The following is a 20,207-nucleotide window of genomic DNA, read 5'->3' on the forward strand; positions in this document are numbered from 1 at the left end:
GCCATTGTACGCCAAGAATGTTGCAGTGATGGGCTGCAGCAGCATTTGTTTTTCCTCTCATCTGTCAGGGGTGTTAGCATAGCGGGCATCGCCATTAATCTTTCATAGCGTGGGCGCGGGGACCACGCCGAGCAGCAGAGGTCATAATGAAGCTCTTCACTATGCCGGCGACGTCAGCGTCCCGGGATGACGGCGAACGGCCGCAAGGCATCACGAGAGCGCGCGCGGCCAACTGAAAGGGACGACTGTGGGGGGGGGGGGGATGTTCCCGCCGTTAAGGAGACGTTTGTGTACTTGCCATGGCGACGGCGGGCGGGGACGCTCTAGCGCAGAGGATCTGCTGGGAAAGAAAAGGAACAAATCCACTTTTTTTTTTTTTTTAAAGTTGGGGGCGAAAGAGCTCGGGACGTGACATGGAGAAAAATTGTGGCTACAATTCGTTCAATTGAATTGAATTGAATCTGTGACAAAGATCATGAATTCAATCGCCACTTGGACTGGAGCCACACTTTTCACGGGAAAACGAGGGGGGGGTAGAAAAAAAATTATAAAAAATAAGCATTGGACTGGGTAAAAAAAAAAGTGGAGCTCGCGTAAATACAAATATAAATAAGTGGGGATTGGGTGAAAAAAAATAATCAGGTAAAAAACTTCAACTAAAATGAAATGCAAAAAGGAGGCTGGTCTTTTTTTTCTGATGTCACATTTCACACTTTGCGCTTCTTTCAAATTCTCACACGGTTGCGCAACATGCTGACATCACGCTCGTTTTCAAGCGACGTCGTCATCCCGACGGCTCACCTGCAGCCAAGAGCAGGCAGACGAGAAGCGTGACCAAGGTCCCCGGGCTGACCCCCATGGACAGCGCCAGGGCCTCCACGCCGCCGGAGGGACAGTGGCCGGCGGGCTGGCAGCGGCACACGCTGACCGTCAGCGTGGTGGTGCTGGACAAGGCGGGCGAGCCGCTGTCCGTCACCACCACGGGCAGGAGGTAGCGGCTGCGATCCTTGCGGGTGAACGTGCTGCGGCGTGCCACGATGCCCGCCGTGTTGTCTGCAGGAGACGGCGAGGAGAAGAAGGAAGGAGACGCGTCTCAGTCCGCGCGCTTGAAAAAAACATGTGAGCGCTGATATTTTTAGCGGGGGAGGGGGGGGAATAAGCTGCTCGGGTGAATATGGAACACATTTCAAAGCTGAGAGCGAAAATGAAATATTGAGCGTGTGTAAAAGCACATTTGGGATATCCGTTCCAATACTTGCTGGAGCTTTAAGAATGAAACATGACACGCTTTTCACAAACAACAAAATTGACTTTTGGGCTGCATTTTTCTTTCCCGCCGTGACGCAAACGGGTCGAGGCGACGGGCACCTTGGTTATCCCGAACGGTGAAGTTGGGATTGATGTGCTGGTCGGGGACCATGGAGAAGTAGAAGTGGTGACCCTCGGAAGGCCGGTCGGCATCGGTGGCGCTGAGCAGCTCCACGAGCTGCGACACAAAAAGATGCGCTCGCAAAATGCGCACGGGCAAAATCGCCGCTCGCACGTACCTCTCCGGCCCGCGTCCCCTCGCAGATATACGGCCGGTAGCGGGCGGCCAGCTGCGGAGCGTTGTCGTTTATGTCCAGCACTTTGATGGACGCCGCGACCGAGGACGATAAACGTTTGTGCGCTGAGAGAGGAGGAGCGGCGACACGTTTACCATCCGCATTCCGCCCGAGACGGACCAAAGTCTTCCGGCTTACTCGTTTCTTTGGCGACGACGGTCAGGTTGTGCCAGGCGGACGTCTCTCGGTCCAGCGGCTCGGCAATGGTGACGGTTCCGTTGAGCGGGTCGATCCGGAACGCCTTCGCCGCGCCGGCGGGTTTATCGAAGGAATATCTGGCGGCGGGCGCACGATTATTTGGATGACGCTTGAAGTCGGAAAATCCTGGCGACCAGTCCCGGGTGTCGATGACGCGAACGCAGACAATATTTACTGATGAGAGGCTTCGATCGGAGAATTTTGCATGCGGTCTATGTGTCCCAATACTTTTGCACACGCGGCCCTAAAAGCACAAGACGATGGCGGGATCCGTCCAATCATCCATTTTGTGTTGCGCAACGCCTCGCAATGGCCCGGGGCCAATTTTGCCGGCAACGACGCCGAAAACAAGAGCAAACTTCATCATTTTTAGTGGAACTTTGCAAAGCCCTAAAATGTCGGCCAGGACGAATTCATCACGGCGACGGCGTCACCAAAGGGACACTAATGGACGGCGGGCGGCGGATGATGTGCGGCACCTGCCACTGGCAAGCTCGCCGCCGACGGACTCCAGGCAGCCAAACGTGCCTCACTTGCAAATGACATCAAATTTCAATCCCGTGCGCCGCCTCGCAGGGCGCTTTATTACATTCCCACGTCGTGGCGAACGTCGCTTTGTGATAATACCGCAATAGATAGCAAAAGCCTGTGAGGTATGAAGGGAAAAAAAAAAAAAAAATCATGATGATTTATTCAGCGGGCTCATTTCCAACTAAACTAATATGAGATAAATATGACCGGATGCAGAGATCAAGGGTAAAAACGGATGCAACCGGGAAGGAACACCATTTGAAATGGAATCATTTTTCACAGCGCCGAGGAAAATAATCCGCGCATCATTTGTTCCTTCCTTTTCCGAATGACAATTGAATTCCGCAAAAAAGCAAACAAATGACACGAGTTACGTCTTTCCATTTTACGCTCGGATCAAAAATAAGAAAAAAATGGGCCACGGGACTGAATTTGATTTGAGTCTCGATTTGTTGCGCTGATGCGAAAGGGCCCGAAGTCGGCTTCCGAAAAATTGGAACGATACGTTAGCTTGAACGATACGTTAGCTTGAACGATACGTTAGCTTGAACGATACGTTAGCTTGGTCGCCGTCGCATTCAGAAAAATAAAAAAGGTGAAACCATTGTGACACGAGTCCCAATTGCTCGAAAGTTACCTGACGGCGGCGGCGGCGGCATCGACGTCACGGGCGCTGACCGTGCCGACCGCGACCCCCGCCGCCGCGTTCTCCGCCACCTTCCACTCGTAGCCCGGCGAAAGGAAGACGGGCGGCTCGTCCACATCATCCACCATGATCTTCAGCGACGTCCGGTCCGAGAACTCGTCCGGGGGCAGGAAGCGGGCGTCGGCGTCTTCGTTGACGGCCTCCACCACCATCGCGTAGCGCCGCTTGGTCTCGTAGTCCAACGGCTGCACCGGGACACGAGTAATTAAAAAACGAATACCAAACGACTTTTGCGGGAGTGCGCCGACGTCACCTTGGCCAGCACGACCACGCCCTCTTGTGTCAGCGGGTCGCTGTGGATCGTGAACGTGGCGTTCTCTTCCGAGTCCGCCGGCAGGCTGTAGTTCATTTTGGCGTTCGCGCCGACGTCGGCGTCGTCCGCCTTGACCCGGCCCACCGTGGTTCCGACCGCCGTGTCTTCACGTATGGCGAAGGTGTATAAATCTGAAAGGAAAATGACGGGCATTTCATTTTCATTCTCGATTGCGTCCGCGTTGTCGCCGCGCGTTCTAATTTGCAAACACGGGCCACAGTTCGGACACAAGTGCGCCAACGCCGACGTGACGGCGAGTCGTCCTCGTCTCACTCCCGCGGAATTGATTTCATTCCCGGGAAGCAGCCGTTGGGCGCCAAACGTTTGCTTGCAAAGGTCACGATGCCACGTGTGAAGGATTGCGGCCGTCCGCGAGGCGACATGCAGATGAGCAAGGCCAGGACGACCCCCGCAAAAGTCGCATCGACGGACGGACGGACAGAGAGAGAGAAAGATTGATCGATCAATAGACGGACGGACGGATGTCCGTGAAAGACCGCGCCATTCAATCATTTGCGAGAGAAGCGACACGACGTGACCTTTGACCCGGGCCGCCCTACGCTCGGATCTGTTTTTTGCCGATGTTCCACCATCGGGGACTCACGGTGCTGGAAGATGGGCCCGTTGTCGTTGATGTCGCCGAGGCTGACGCTGACGGTGGCCGAGGCCGAGTAGCCGCCGCTCAGGCCCAGCATGTCCTTCACCTGCACCACCACCAGGTAGCGCTCTTTGGCCTCGCGGTCCATGTCGGGCCAAGACGTCACAATGATGCCTGCGGGCGGGGAAGTGACGAGAGCGAGCGATGAGAAGCGTTGCGAGCAAACGACGCTTTGGGAAAAGCGGCCACTTAAAGCCGTTCGGGTTCTGCTTTGCGTCGCTTTGCATTTAAACACTCATTAAAGGTCAACGGCGTGCGAGGCATAACAATCATCTGGCCCGGGGTGGGCAGCGCCACCATTTTACAAAAGTCGCTTGAGAGCGTCGATAAAGGAGAGGTCAGTTCACAAAGTGACGAAGGAGCGCCAACTTTTTGCCATCATCCATTCCTTCATTTTTTTTTTTTTTTGGGGTCAGGCTGGCAGACGGCACCACCGCCAATCTCAAATTTCCATCGACGCCACGTGAATAACGCCTTGAGGTGAAAGGTTCCGTTTTTGGAATCGATTGGTTATAATGGCGGAGGGGAGAAAGAAGTATTGAAGTGGAGAAAAATATGTTGGTCAAAAAAAGATTGTGTCAAGCTTTCAAGAGGTTGATATGAAATCTTTGGATATGAAGAACTATTCATTTCGTCCAAAACAAGATTCTTCTAGAATTTGAACAAACCGGGTTTCAAGGCGTTCTGTTCCAACCAAAATAAGAAAATTGAAAAATTTAAAAAAAATTATTGCTCAGTCGAGGTCATCAAAATTTTTGCCGAAGATAACAGATGATGTGAAAAGTGTGGTTTGAATTTTTTCATTTTGTTCGCACCTGTCTTGGGCTCCACAGAGAAGTAGGGCTCCCCCTGCAGGATGGAGTAGATGAGCTTGGCGTTGTTGCCAAACATGGGATCGTCTGCATCGGTGGCCGTCACCTGGAGCACCGTGGTGCCTGTCGGGGGCGGGGCGGGGGCGGGGCAAAGTAGATTAAAGGGGAAGTCAGTCCCAAAATTTTCAGCTGTGATGCCATTTTCAGTCGACAGCAAGGGGCAAAATGGCCGCCTCCCGACAAATTGGATGCATTTTGCTGCAGAACTGAAATATTCATCTGAATTTTCACTTTTCCTAAATGTCTCATAAAAGCAACAAATATTTTTCAAGGTGAGCTAGCGATGAGAAACAAGACGTTCCGGCATCATGTGCCAGCGCCAGCCGGGCCACGCTGACAAAATGTCCGTGAGGGGCTTAGCCAACCTCCCGTTCCCCAAATGTCCTCCTCTCGCCTCTTTTCCACGTTTCGTATTCGCGAGTCGTCCGTGTTCAAGCGTCACCGCGCTCCCTGATTCGGCGCCAAATACATTCTGATTTATTAGGAGGCAGATATTATACTGCAAAAGGCAGATTACACATAAATTGAAATGCTAATGTTTGCGCTGTGAAAGGGCAGCGGCGGCTGTAATAACATTACTTAAGAAGAAAAAGGCATCCAGGCCGCGATACAGAAAGCAATACATTTAACTTCCTGCATGTGGACAGATGACAGACATTCATATAACCTTCTGCTTTTAATCTGCAGCCAGGATATAAATTTGCCTTGAAAAGTGCAGTTGAAGGAAATAATAATAAAGAATTTATTTACGATGGTTATATTGAGGCGGAGATGGCGGAGGCTAGCGCAAAGAAAATGTTATGCTCAACTGATGTCGCTACGCTAACAAACTAACAAAATGTTGCTCTGCTAATGAGCCGAGCGTAAAACAAATCTCATCTGATGGTTGCCTAACTTGTAGTCAAGTCAAGATAAAGTGGCTAGGCTAAGATTTTCGCTTTTACAAAGCTAATGTAGCTATGCTAACGTACTACGATAGCGCAAAGTGCTAACTGACTCATATGCTAGCATTGCTATGCTAACATTTGTATGGAAATGCAAAGCAGACATATTGCTAAGCTAATGTTACAATGCTAACATCACATGGCGTTGCAGCTAAAGTTTCATCTCGCTTTACTGACGTACTTACCAAGCTAAAGCTAAAGCTAATCTGGCCGTAAAACCAAATGCTCGCTTTGCAAGTGTCATGTTGCAAAGCTAACATGACATTGAGTCGGTGTGCCAAACGTACCCGTCGGGCACATCTCGGGCACGCTGGCCCGGTACGGCTGGTTGTGGAACCGCGGCGCGTTGTCGTTGATGTCCTGAACTTTGATGATGAACTCCGACTGGGGCTCCTCCGGTTGCCGGGACAACCTGTTGATGGCTTGCGCTTGGAGCACGTAGAAGGCCTTCTCCTCGCGATCCAACTTCTTCAGCGTCCGGATCTCGCCCGAGTACTCGTCGATCTCAAACGCGTCACCGGCGCCTTCCCCTGACAGGATGTATCGGATGCCAAACTCCCCGCGGTCGGAATCCGATTTCAGCTGCGTGACGAGAGCGTCCGTGAGATCGGAGCGCGAAGGACGTGGCGGGGGTTCAGTACCTGGCCGATGACGCGAGGCGTGGGGTCTTCCTCCGGGACAAACAGCTGCTTCCAGATCCAGCCTCGCTTGTGGCGATGGCGCTGGCCCGCAGATTTCGGGCCCGGGGGCGGGGCCAGCGCCGAGCGGCGGTCTTCCGGGCCCTCGGCGATGCCGTTGGTCGGGCTCAGCAAGGACAGCAGCGTCACGGCTGCCAACACGCTCCTCACTTTCGTGTCCATGCTTGCGTTAAATCATCCTGTCGGGATACACGGCAAATTGATTGGTTCAAAGTGGTGAAGAAAATAGCAAAGATAAATGCTAAAAAAAATAATAATAATATGTTTTTTCAATTTTGTTGCAGTGAAAACTCGCTTGTTGGGTGAAGTTCGAATTTCGAGTTGGGCAATTGAACAATGTTTTTAAGTCTTTTCTTTTGACTGTGTGTACTTTTCCGAAAAGTGTCTCACCATGCAGTCCATTTTTATCTTATCAACAACAACAACAACACGGCACCCCCCTCGGCTCAATAATGATTTGTTCCCTCCCACCCGCTACCTGCGCCGGGCAACACGCTGCCTCCCGGCCATGCGCTGAAACTCGTCTAAAACAGGACAACTTTTTGCAATTTTTTTTTCTTAAATCTTTGGCTGCTGTGTCACGTGCATATTTTCATTCATTTTCTGGGCCTACCGGAAAAAAAAAACAACGGAGGTTGTCAGCGTCCAATCTGTCGCCGTTCCGTCGGCAGCGTTTCCCATTTGGAGTGCGTCGTCATGGCCCTGCAAATTGCGAGAAGTGCGGCCGTTAGTTGGAGACGGAGAGCGGGAAAGAGAATTTTCGGAACACTTCACAGAGATTGCACAATGAGCATATTAAAGATGCAACGCTCGCAAAGTCAAAATATTAATTTGGCCGACTGCAATTGCAGGCGCTCTTCACTTTGTTGTACAAATGTGTGTTAAAGACGTCACGGGTGGGGGGGGAAGTTTTGTGTTGGCGAAACGGGCTCACTTTCATTAAACGCTGCGTGGAAATTAAGGGCACATGATAAATGGTTCGTAAACAAGCATAAAAGATATGAATTTATAGAGTTGATTAAACAGTGATGGATGATGTTAAAAAAAAAAAACAAGAGGCACACTTTGTAACAATTAAATTGAATATTTTCAGGAAGATATGACAGGCTGTTTTTTAAATTGCTTATTTAGCCACGAAGCGGATAATATTTTGACCAAGTAGATGAGCGATGTCAAAACATAAGTTAGGATTGAAAAGTACACTTTAAATTGGTTTTTAAAAATAACGTATTGGTGCGTGCCGCTCACGTTATTGAAATAAAGTGGCGCTAAGCTAACATGCGGTACGTTAGCTTAGCTTAGCTTTGTAGAGTAAAGATAGCATCACAATGCTAACAATGGTAACAGGTTAATGTTATCAAACACACTCATGGTTGTCCACTACTAACAATGCGATGCTAACACACTAATGGTGTTACAAAGCTAACACGGCTATGCTAATACGTCAGTGGGCCTCATTCGCGAATAAATGAGTCGACATGTTGCTAAGTAGACTTGAATCCAACAAAGAGCGAGTAAACAACGAGACGACGACATCCTTGGAATCAAAGCGTCGACGCATGTCTGGCCGCTGAGCAGAAAGTGATCTCATTACAAGTCGGCGGCGGGCTCGACACCAGAGCCCCAAAAAAGACGGACAATAGCAACCCTTGTCTGCTCTCCAAAGTGGACAAAAGCCTTTTTTTTTTTTTGCAGCGAGTCGCGTCCAAAAAAAGAAAACGGCAGCAAGACAAAAAGGCTTTTTATTTTTACACGTCGCCGTTTCCGTTGGGCGACATATCTCGACAGAGCTTCGGATGGACCAAAACTGCGGTTGGACATGTTTTCAGATGAAAAGTGTGATACAGTCGTGCAAAAAGTTCATTTTTTTCTGCAAACTAACGCATGTTCTACTGAAAAAAAAAAATCTGTCCCTCCAACGCCTCTCCCGTCCTCGCTGGCTGCTATTTGCGGCGGCAGCGGCGGGCTGTCACGTGACAGCGTCAACGAGCGGCGCTCGCACAATGTTAAGCACGGCACGCACCGAGACCGTCACATTCCGCACACGCCCGAGTCGGGACATTACAACGCTCGGCTACAAGCAGCCCCTGACATCAGGAGGGGGGGGGGGGGGGGCGCGTGTCGGCGCGTTGCACAATGTCAAAGCTGATATGTGCTTCGCTTGGTGCGCAGATTTCACCAAAGGAAATGATGAGATTAACCTTGTGGCAACCTCATGAAACAAGAAAAGCCCTTGTTAAAGGAGACAAATTATGCAAAAGGGAAAAAGTCTGCTCCTTTTGTTTATTTCGGTTGCGCAAGGTTGCATTTCGTCGCTCGGGATAAGAACGAGTGACACCAAAGCCAAAAACGAGCCGTGAAGGCGGAAGAAAAAAGCTCCGTAGCAGGGACACATATTCTGCAAAATGAACTTTTCACGTTGAGGAGCGGCGTTCATTTCAACAGACAGACATTTTAGAAAAAAAAACAAAAGACATGAAAATGCAGCCAACAGGAAAAGCTTTTTAGCAGGGACATTAAAAACGGACTTGACGGGTAGCTGTTGTTTATTTCTGTTGTGCAAGGTTAGGATGATCGTTAACTCATGAATGTACTTTTTGACTTCTATAGCCGTCGAAGGCACTGAATGACTTCATCATGCAAAATGTCAAATTCTGTTCAAGACAGCAAAAAGCTCATTAGAACAAAACACAAAAATAAATAAATAAATAAATAAATTAAAAATAAATAAATAAATAAAGAGTTAAATAAGCAAGCTCATAAATGGGAAATGATAATAATTATAATTCTACGGAAAATAAAAAAATGTAAGCCTACCTTTTCTGCTCGTTCCTATTGTGTATTGATTTTCATATGAAACTTTTTTCTCTTTTTTTTTTTACATTTGGAGACACTTGCTTTATGTTGGACAATGTTAGAAAGTCAACTCATGAAAGGTGGAAAAATAAAAAAATAAATAAATCATCTGTTCAGCCTGACTTCTTTTGGATCTACCTTCTAAGCCAAAATGTCCTAATTGGTCATTTGGGAGGCGTTGTTTTTTTTTTTTTTTTTAGTTGCGCATTGTAAAAACAATCAGCGCCGCCACGCCGCTTGTTGTCTTACAAGCAGGACCCAAATGAGCAAAAACAACAGGGAAATGTCAAAGCATCATGTACTTGTTAGTAAGCAATTTGCCGCTATTTATTTACGCGTGCACGGAGCGGAAACAGTTGGCGGCGAGAATTCCCACTGACGTTAATCAGGCGTCGTGAAACCACATCAACGCTGTTTTTTTCTTTTTTTCATTGTTCATCGGCTTTTGAGGGAAAAAAATACAATAAATGCGCAGGCACCACGAAAGTGAACTTTTCCAGAAATGTACATTTGATGATGTCGTAATGAAAGATTTCCAAAACAATCTGTCAGTCTTTGGCGCTTTGCTGCCGGTGTCGATAAACACAAATAGACTGATGGGGAGCATGCGAACACGTTCTTTTTCTGAAACATAAAAATAGTTTTTTTTTCATGATCATTTTGGCACGTTTGAAACGGTTATGTGGGTTGTTTTTCGTCGCAAATAAAAATTGAACAGCGACTGACTAAAAGAACTTTGAAGAGTAACGCGAGCGCTGATGCTAGCATGCATGCTATCACGTAGCTTAGTTTGGTATTTTTATCTGAAGAATCCAACCTATTTTTAATTGCTTTTCAATCATTGATTCTCATTATTTTGGCGCGTTCGCATCTATTTATTGACAAATGCACCAAAACTAAGACACTGAAAATGGAGCTGAGCACCAAACAACTTTGAACCGTAATTTTAGCGCTCAAGCTAGCATGCTAACACAGCGGTCGCGATCGTCGAAATGCAATCCAGCATCTTGGTGACTTCAAATGATTAGGAGGTGCAATTACATGAACAACAACGAGCACTTATGGAACCTAGAGAAAACGCTAAAGAAACAAGAAATGCCGGAAACAAAAGCGGCGTCACACCGCTTCCAAATGGTCCTCAACTATGATGATTTTTCCGTCTTTGTGTCGAGGCCTCTTTTTGCAAGCCCGCGTCATATTTCCTTGCAAGCCAATACCTCTCCCTGCGCGTTCGGAGATCGCATCTAATTATCTCGGCAATGTAGCCCCCACCCCCCCTCCCCCGCCACGCCACACCCACCTGTTTGTTTGTTTGTGCCGCTTCGGAGACGGCCGGGGGACACCGGGCGGACGCAATCTGCTTCGAGTGATTGACTCGCCACAATGGCCGCACCGGCAAATGGTCACAAAGACGGCCACCAAACGAGCAAGCCCTCCTCGTTTTCTTCTCGGCCCGCTTTTGTGTCAAAGAACAAACACTGGCGCTTTTGTGCCGGACACTCGCGGCCTTCATGCAAATCGTCGGCCCTCCAACGCCCCCACGTCAACCCGGACGTACCATTGGATTTCTATTTCGCTCGCTGTCGTTTTGCACAACAATCGAGCGCTTCATTGGAACGGGCAGAGATGAAAATCCCCCACTGTCAGGCAAACGCTTGCGCAAGATATGAGACGAGAGCAACTGGCGAGTTGTAACGCACGCCTCCACTTGATAAAACCGATCACAGGAATATAGTTACGATTTTTTGGGGGGAGGAAATTTGCTTCATGGTTCATTTATTTTGGAATTTTGTGAAATATTCCTAGGTTGCAATACATTTCTAAGGTGCTAGGTGGCGCTAAAAATTCAAGCGAGAGACACAAAACAGACTTAACAATTGCAGCAATCTTTCTGTATGTGCGCTACTTGGCGACGGACAAACTGTTAGAAAACTTTCAAAGTCAGAATGACATACTAAGTGCTTCGGTCAGTTGCTAATGACCGTTTTAACAATATTAAAAAAAAATGTGAAAAGAAAAGAATTATTGTCACGCTAGAGAAAATAATATTTCTTGAGCCCGCTGATTCTCATCACAGCGGTGGAAGTAAAAGATGAGTGCATTCATTTCGACGGGGCTAATTGCATGTCGACATGTAATGGACGCCATCATTATACTTAAAAAAAAAAAAACAGGGCGGCGTAAATGTCGCTCGCACTCGGACTCTGTCGTCCGGCTTCGCCTTGGATTCTGACGGCGAATCAAAGCAAGAAATGTCAGGACCCGTCGTGTGACATTTCAACTCAGCCCGAGCGGGAGCCTCGTCTAATTGAGCCTCACCTCATTTGAATGACGCCAGACGAGAGATTTGCTTTGGAATTTATTTACATTCAGCGAGCGCGGCGACGGCAGGCTGACATTTGACGGCCGGACACATAACGAGCGCGCAGGACCGCTCGGCAGACAAAAAAGTGAGACGGTCAAATTGCCGCAATTGTGTCGGGGAAGGCGTCACGTGAGCGCAACTCTCGGGAGAGAAAATGTGCTCGCTCCGCAGCATGGTTGAGGACAAAGAAACAAGATAACGTTTAGTCGATGCAAACACTAAGCACGACTCTGAACGAGAGGTGTAACGACTAATCGACTACTAATTGATGATTAAATTGTCGGTTAATCGTTTTGAGACCTGTTAAGTTAAAATTAGTCAGATCCTCCTTTCAGCATTTCAACTGTAAATATTTTCAAATTTCAGGAGTCCTCACATTAAATCAGACTATTTTGTTTGTTTGTTTTTCTTTTCAAAAAATAAAAGACATTTGCTTTTACTTTGGAAAACAATAACGAAATTTGCCAATTTTCTAGTTGATTAATCAATTTGAAATTGCAGTTTTTTTTTTTTAAATACATGGACGGATATTCATTTGATTCCTTGAGACAATAAAAATAATCAAACAATGAATTGATTCTTAGTTGTCAGTTGGCGCCTTACTCGGAACGTTAGCAAAGCGTTAGCATGCTAGCTAGCTACATTATGTGATTTTTTTTTTTTTTGCAACTGTGAAAATCAATTTGGCCGTTTTTCATTTAAACATAAAGCTAAAGAAAAATGGGAGATGAATACTTTTCAGAGGATGGCGGCAACGTATTCGCAGCAACTACAAAGAAGCAAACGAAGCCTCGTCCACTTATTTGTGTTCTAAAAATGTTTTTTCATCTTTCAAGTGGGCAACGTTTTTACAAACACTAAATACAAGTTAGCATTAGCATGCTAAACATGACTTTGATTTATTTTATACTGACCCACGGAAGTCTTTTTTGTTGCCATCTAAACATGTTTTTTATTTTTGTTTTGTTCTTTCCACCACGGCGGCGCAAACAGGAGGTGTGACAGATGGCCTCCATATTGTGTCAGCGACATGTTTTATTGAGGTGATTATTGCCACGCTTTTCCCAGCCCCAATCTTGCCGACGTATTTCCTCATTAAGCGCGGCGGCAAAGTTCACCGGCGGATGCGTCGCAGTCACGGCGGCGCTCGGATGTGACCTTCAAAAGCTCGCACGGGCACGTGCGCGCTGTCGTCCTCGTCGCCGCCACGGCAAGACGGGATGAAACGTCGTTGGCATTCCGCTCGGCTGGCCGCGGCCGATTTGATGAGGATGTCGCATTAAAAATGCATTCGCCTCATATGTTGCTCGGCCTTTGTCTCTCCAGCCGTGGGAAATAGGCGGACAGTGGTGACAAATAAGGACGCCGCCGCCCTCGTTTTTCAAGTGCACCTCCGCATCTCGCTGATGGCGTGGGGGCAGAGACTGCCTCACAAACCAGGAAAATGGAGACAGCGCTGATTATTTCTATCGTGCCATGCGGAGGTTATCGCGGGGAAACGGCGAGAGGAGGCGTAGATACATGAGGTGTGCAGACAATTTCACGTCAGCGGCCGTTACCGCCATCGCGCGTTCCGTTCGTAACGAGAGCGCTCCGGCGTATACGTACTTCCAAAAAAAATATCTGCAAAATGACCAACACTCAGGTTGAAACGGCTTCGTGTGAGTCGGCCCTAAAAACTCAAGTCAAGTTTCATGTTCGCAGAGTGAGAAGTGAAAAGGGTGTTTTCCAAAGGAAGCGGCAGACGCCACCCCACCCCACACCGAGCCGTCGCCTCGCCTCGCCTCTCGGGGGAAATATAGTTTGGAGTTTGATCGCGTGCAATCCATAACGTTGACGATGAATGCATAATTAATCCCCCTCCGGATAGCAGCCTGAGAAAATGACGGAAGCAGCAGGCCAGCATCCCACCGACGTCCATCCGAACCCCCCCGACCGACCGACCCCCCCCCCCCTCCCCTTCCCATCCATCACGCTGTCTCGCCTGCCCCAGACAAGAGTAGAATTGAAATGTAGCACAAGAATCCTTCGTGAATTCAAGGAAATGCGTCGTCCTATTTGATTGCAGGCAAACACCTTCCGGTTAAAATTTCCATCGGCCATGCCAACATCGCACCAGAACTGGGCAGGCAAATGGGGGTGACGAATGTAAAAAAATAACGCGACTAAGCACGAGATTAAGGCTGGAGGGTCGAGGCCGGAAGGGTACCGAGATCGCGGCCGGAGGACGACGGACCGACCGGCAAAAAAAAGGGTCAAGTGCCCAGCTCTGCATCCGCCGCACTTTCCTCCCGGGTCGCTCGGATGCAAAACGGGCAAGGTTACAAAGTATTTACGCAAATAAGTTTCACGAGATCGATGAGACGTGCCGCAGCGCCGTCGCCTCCGGGACCAGGCCTCCCCGGAAGAATGCACAAAGTCGCCAGCCCACCCTCATTGGAGACGCGCGTTGCGTCCGACTGATCAATGAGAAGTGCCGCCGAGCCATCAATCTCACCGGAGAGGAAGGCGGCGGCATTAGCATGTATTAGTCGCCGCGTCCCGACAACGTCCTCTAAGTTGGCGGAAAGCGAGCCGCCCGTGGGACAACGAGGATGAGCGGCGCCGTTTAAAGGCGGCGGCGAAGGAACGAAATAAAAATTCCTCCTCCACGTGTTGCCGAGCGTTAAGGAAAGTCGAGTGTCGTGCGCATCGTGAAGGATTTACACGGGAAGACGTTCTGACGCAAGCGAGCCTGGCGGGGGCTCATCTCATTTCACGTGGTCCACAAAAGCAAATCGGGCTTCGTGGTTCTTGAAAATGACTTTGTTCTTTTCGTTCGCGTTTCCGTTCCGCCACCTTCCGGGAACATCCTTCACGCGATCGCCGCTCGGCCAAACGTCCCCCAAAAAAAAAAAGCCAACACGGGCTGCTCGATAACGCAGCCGCTTACAAACCTCCGATGTTATTTGTAAGCTCCGAAGTCGCCCGAGGCGGAGGGAAATGTCAGTTTAAGGGTTGAATATTAACAGCGGGACGGGGAGCAGCGCCGACTAATCTCCGGCCCGCGGGCGTGCTAACATTTTTTTTTTCTTTTTCACGGTGAGGTGGGAAAAGCATCGCTTGAATATTTCATTGGGGGAACGCAAGGCTTCAACCGTCCAAGCTGTTGCTCGTGATTCAAACCAAGAAAAGATTCATTCAGATCACTTTGAACGATTCGATTCGATTCGACGAACGATTTTTTTTCAATTGCAAAACGGCTCTCCTACATTTCGTTCTTGACTCATATGAAAATATCGGATGTTGCTGACTGCTTCTCACATTCCGTCTTGAAGTGAAACTAAAGTCTCCTTGTGTCGCGTTTGACGTCATCGGCCTCCGTGGAATGACTTCAATGCCGAGTTGAGATTTAAAAGCCGAAAACGCAAACACTAATGACGAGCTTTTTGTTTGGAGGCGGCAGACTAAACGTCGACGAGCGACTTTGAGCAATTATCAGGCAGAGGTAATCGATTGCCATCGCGGGCGCACCTGCTGGCATTCACGTTTTGAGGTGGCGAGGATTTGCAATCGATGGGAGGCCTTCAGGAGATTTGAAAGGAAAGCTAAAAACAAAACGCGTCACGACCATCGGCTCCTCGTCCGCCCCGGCGCACCCCCGTCGGATGATTTGCTGGATTTATTCCATCTGGATTGGAGTCTGTCTCCTGTGGCTCATTTGTTGTTGCTTTTTCTTCTCTGCCAAATGGATTGTTTTTTTTTTGTTAGTTTTTTTTTAAAGTCCTCCTTTCCAGGCTACAAGTTGCTCCAGCAGTTTCTTAATAAAAAGCTTGCTTTCCTTCTCCATTGCGAGGGTTAAAATGTGCACTAGTCATCACTATTAAGCGGACATGTTATTCCTTACGGTGGCAATTACGGCGCGTTTGTGTGAAATGTTTTTGGAAATGTAAAAAAAAAAAAAAAAATCCCCACAGCTGCTTTGTTTTGGACGGAACAAGCCATGAAAATCCAAACAATTTGAATGGCAATATTATTTTTCAAAGTTATGTTTTTGCGTTTTTCCTGAAGGTCAAACGCGCAGCTTGGCAATAATTTGCCAGAAGTCGAGCGCTGGCTTCCAACTTTTCTATTAAGAGCAGGCAGGGCCTTTGTGTTTCTTTTTAACCTCGACAAGACGACGTGAACGAGAAGCTCGCAAAAGCGATTACAAGCGGCGCAGGCTCGGCACGGACGAGCCGCAGGCGCGCGGGGGACACCTTGACATTAGCGCGCCAATTACAAGGCAACACAAAAAAAAGTGTGTGCTTGTGTGTGCGTGCGCGCATCCGGCAGGACGGCTTCTAATTGAAATTCCTCCATGGGACGGATTCCAAGCGCATGCGTGAAGTCTCAGCGGACGTCGAAACATGTTCACGTACACGAGCGATCACACATTTCATATCGGAATTGCACAACGGCGGCCTGACATACGATGGAAATTGGCTCGAGATGAAACGATTCATTCGAGCCTCAATTTCCTGATTTTAAATCAATCCGATTTTTTTTATTATTTTTTTTAAATTGCTGCCATGCTGCAGCCAACCACAAACACAACCCGAAGTTCGTTAGTTGATGTCCTCACATGACCACGTGTTTAAGATAAACTCATCAAGCCCGCGGAAATCGTTCAGGCGTGGCCGCACGCGGCGCATTCTAAATAATATACGGAGAAATGTCATGACGACGGCGGCAAGCGCCACGGCGCCACCGCAAACGGCGTCAACGCTTGCCCACGGGGACAAAGTCGGCGGGGTGCAAAATAAACCAGAGCCCAGACAAACGTTAATGAGCGCCGACACGCACCGGGGAGCCTTCAACTTGCGGCCAAACGTGCGCGGGGACGAGAATCACGCAAAATTGATACTTGACGTCTCACGTCGACGCGTGACGGCTTATTGCAATTCTTGGAAGTCTTTTTGAAAGATAAATGAGGCAAAAAAAATCATAATAATGTGTGCGCCATCATCAATAAGCAAAGGCTTCTCAACATATACGGTTGGATTTCGATTTTTATTTTTTCATCAAGCCACTTTCTGAGTTTTGAATTGCAGCAATTTTGGAAGAATTTTTTTTCGGGCTTTAATTTGTCTTATTTTTTTCTCCCAATGCATTTCAACGACCATCAATTTGATTTTGTGTCGTAATCGTGCAACAATAAATCAACATTGTTTAAATCGTTGGGACGGATTGGCCCATCGTGATTTCCATCTCTCAGTTGAGCGTGGGACGACATGTGGCCGCAGATTTCCGTTTGACCGCCGTAAAAATCTTTTACATCACACCTAGACATTCCCTTTTATGTCCTTTTTAACGAGCGTCTTACATCTTTACGACTCTTTCTAAACGGAAGCTGCGACTCTTTAATGTCGCACTGCTCATTTGTTGACTTACTAGGTAGACCGACACAATTTACTTTGAATATCCGGCAAGAGTTTGATCAAGAATTTTTTTTTTTCTTGTATTGTGTCGTCAGACTGCAGTGGCACCAAATCTTGCGACCACAACGAGGACTCCGGTGGGACGAACTTGCTTCATTTATCTGCGCCGACTTTCACACGGCTAACGAGATGACTTGCGCACGGCTTTGCGCCTCCGAGAAATGTTTAGCAAAAAAAAAAAAAAACAATTAAGCTAAATGCAACTAAAATCCAAGCGGTCGCCTCCATCGGTCTTGCGGCACTCGAGTCAACTTTAAATGGAAGCAAAAACAAGGAGGAGGCTTGCGAATGTTTATGGGGGACAAGTGTTAAATATAATGAGCGCGGTGCTTAAAAGTCATGGACGGTAATCGTTTGTGTTTGCTGCTCCTCTCGCTGCTCTTAATGGGCAAATAAAGCGCGACAGGCAGCCCAGGAATCCATTTTGGGCAATTATATTGAAGCACTCACAACACAGTTACTAAAAGCAAAAAAAAAAAAAAAAAACGGTCGGAGAAGGAAAAGACAATTTAACTTTTGGGCCACTTGCAGACACGTTCATTCGGCAGAAAGAGAATTAAATGCGTACTGGGACGTTCGGAAAATACAACTCTTGACAAAATATGTCACACAATCGACAAAAAATCATTTTTGGTTGGAGACGAGATAATGATCAAAATGACGACGCCGCCGATGAAAGGAAACGAGCAATTCTCAAGTTTGAGGATTTTCATGGACAATCCAAACTCACAATTAGTCGCCGACGAGAGAGGGCGACTTGTGCGCAGCTAATCAATCCATATCAGAAATCGGTCTCGGTCGGTCGAGGCACCGAAAATCGTAATCGACTCACGGGAGCAAATCGGAAAAAACAGGTGAGCCGTGATTGGTCATCGTCCCTAATCTGTGATGTCGCCAACAGGCGCCAAAATGGCCGCCCACTGAGATGGACGCAAATGAGCGGTTTTTTTTGCAACGTCCACAAATGCAACGTTACGAACAAAACAAGTTTAGACAAGCGAGGACGACATCGAGCGCATTTTGTGGACTTGACGTCCTCCGTTTAAGCTTGGCTGGACTTGTCAGTAAAATAAGCGCTGACGGCGGCGATGATGTCATCAGTCTCCCGTCACATTACCTCCGCTGCGTTGATTATTGATTACCAGGTGTTTTGGGGCCCACTTGATGGTAAATTTCCCGCAGTGAATTCATTTCAGTTCTCAGCTCGCGGGGACGCCGAGGTGACGCAGTCCAGTCGATCGCCCCGCGCGCGCTCGACGACGGCGGCTCGCTGGACTGGAGCCGTCACGAGCTCCGATGTGCCCGGCAAGCGAGCGAGGATTCACACAAAGGCGCCCTCCTGGCCTCTGTCTTTTAATTGCATCCGCTAATAATAATCTTCATCCCCCAAAGTCTTTGTGCTTCCTTCTCAGACCGCCTCTCATTTTGGTGTGAGCCCCAACGCTCGCAATTATACAAAATGTTCCTTTGAAGGAGCCCGACGGCGCCGGCTGCTTTTCGTCGCCTTTTATCCGAAATACGTCGAAGCGAAACAGACAGGACGTGGCGCTGCGTCACCCGACGGGGGGGGGGGTCGTGGGTCGCGGCGGCGGCTTGATTTATGCGCCGCTCGCGCCGGCCCTAATGCTAATCTAGCGCAGGTAATTGAAAAGAAAATTGAATTAGGTCAACAACACGAGCGGGGACGGTCGTCGGGTGTCGCAGCAAGTCTTTTACGAGCGCATCGCTCGGCCGACGCGGGCGCACATTAAGCCGTCCCGCCATCAAGTCAAATATCAAGCCGCTCTCCTAATTGTCGCCATTTTTCATTTGGGCTCCGAGTTGGATGTCGCACTAAGCCGACACATGCGGCTTTGCGCTGATGAGCTGCTCCTGACGGCCGCCGCTGCGCCGCCAGTCGCACTAATAAACAATACAAGGATGAGCACTCGAGGATTATGGGCGTCAATTGCACGGCGGATGCACACGCGAGCGGTCGGAAGCGCAGCCGAAAAACACACAAAGGTGTCAATGATGTGGAAGTTGGCCACGACCAACGGAAACATTACTGAAACCCCCCAAAAAATAAATCAATAAATCAATAAATGTGATTTGCTCATTGGAACTTCATCAGAAATTCTTAAATTGCACAGAATTCAATTTTCAACCACACATTGATCAAGACTAGAGAACGGATTAATTGCATTTCCATTCCTCTCAATGGGATATAATACCTTAGTTTGCGAACGTTTCAGTTTGCAAAAGGGAAGAAATGACATTCTACGTGATATCATACATCTGAACTCGTAATAAGTGAACCGCCATTTAGCAAGGCACGAGGGTCTGTCAGAGTTCTCCAAATGAAACAATTACCTTGTGTACAGAATGCGTCTAATTTCCTGTGAGAAAAGCTTACCGGCAGCACAAATGAAATAAAAGCGCGCGCGCTGGTCTGATGAGATACATCGAATAAATAATCAACTGTAAGAGAGTACGACGCTGGCGGGCAGACGCAGGAAGGAGCAATTACTCATCGGGAGCGTTGCTAATGACACGCAATGCAATTAACAGATAACAAAATTAATTACGCGGGATTTGCCGTGACACCTCGACGCCTCCTCGACTTTAACGCTGACTTTTGCAGCAAGTCCGGAGTGGTTTCCACTTTGTTTTGACATTCAATTAGGTTCTTGTCACTGTTCATCGCAGAGCATTTTCATGAGCAAATTGCGCAGTGATACTCTTCCTAATTGGTTAGATGTAAATGCTTACTGTTAATGTGCTAGTCAAATATACTACTACTACAAAAAAAATTAAAATAAAATAAATAAGTAAATAAATAATTAAGAAATAATAAATTAATAATAAATAAATAAATAATACATAATTAATTAATAAATAAATAAATAAATAGCCAGGGATATTCAGGTAAAATTTCAGGAGGACCCCATTTTTCCAAAAGGTGAAATGAAGTTCACCCGTCAATGTTTGAGTGAACACCTGACTTTTTGTGAGTAGCGTATT

General features: G+C 47.9%; 1 protein-coding gene across 5 annotated transcripts in view; it reads right to left on the reverse strand.

Annotated features, from left to right (window-relative positions):
• The window catches only part of cdh19 (cadherin 19, type 2), a 64,975-nt gene that overhangs the window by 14,081 nt on the left and 30,687 nt on the right, over nucleotides 1–20,207 (reverse strand). For 2 of the 5 annotated variants that reach the window (XM_088282398.1, XM_088282399.1), the window contains exons 2-12: nucleotides 7,138–7,226; nucleotides 6,468–6,703; nucleotides 6,114–6,408; nucleotides 4,826–4,945; nucleotides 3,957–4,124; nucleotides 3,293–3,483; nucleotides 2,971–3,224; nucleotides 1,743–1,879; nucleotides 1,548–1,669; nucleotides 1,369–1,486; nucleotides 802–1,053 (exon numbers count right to left, since the gene is read on the reverse strand). In XM_088282398.1, the coding sequence (XP_088138524.1) occupies nucleotides 802–1,053; nucleotides 1,369–1,486; nucleotides 1,548–1,669; nucleotides 1,743–1,879; nucleotides 2,971–3,224; nucleotides 3,293–3,483; nucleotides 3,957–4,124; nucleotides 4,826–4,945; nucleotides 6,114–6,408; nucleotides 6,468–6,686 (1,876 nt within the window). In that variant the 5' untranslated portion in view covers nucleotides 6,687–6,703; nucleotides 7,138–7,226. Of the gene's footprint in view, nucleotides 1–801; nucleotides 1,054–1,368; nucleotides 1,487–1,547; nucleotides 1,670–1,742; nucleotides 1,880–2,970; nucleotides 3,225–3,292; nucleotides 3,484–3,956; nucleotides 4,125–4,825; nucleotides 4,946–6,113; nucleotides 6,409–6,467; nucleotides 6,704–7,137; nucleotides 8,554–10,680; nucleotides 10,825–20,207 lie in introns of those variants that run through there. The other 3 variants (XM_088282396.1, XM_088282400.1, XM_088282397.1) reach the window with 3 other exon arrangements.

This window comes from Idiotropiscis lumnitzeri, chromosome 19 (assembly GCF_059441095.1).
Source record: "Idiotropiscis lumnitzeri isolate Australia: NSW breed Sydney's pygmy pipehorse chromosome 19, RoL_Ilum_1.0, whole genome shotgun sequence".
Taxonomy (NCBI): domain Eukaryota; kingdom Metazoa; phylum Chordata; class Actinopteri; order Syngnathiformes; family Syngnathidae; genus Idiotropiscis; species Idiotropiscis lumnitzeri.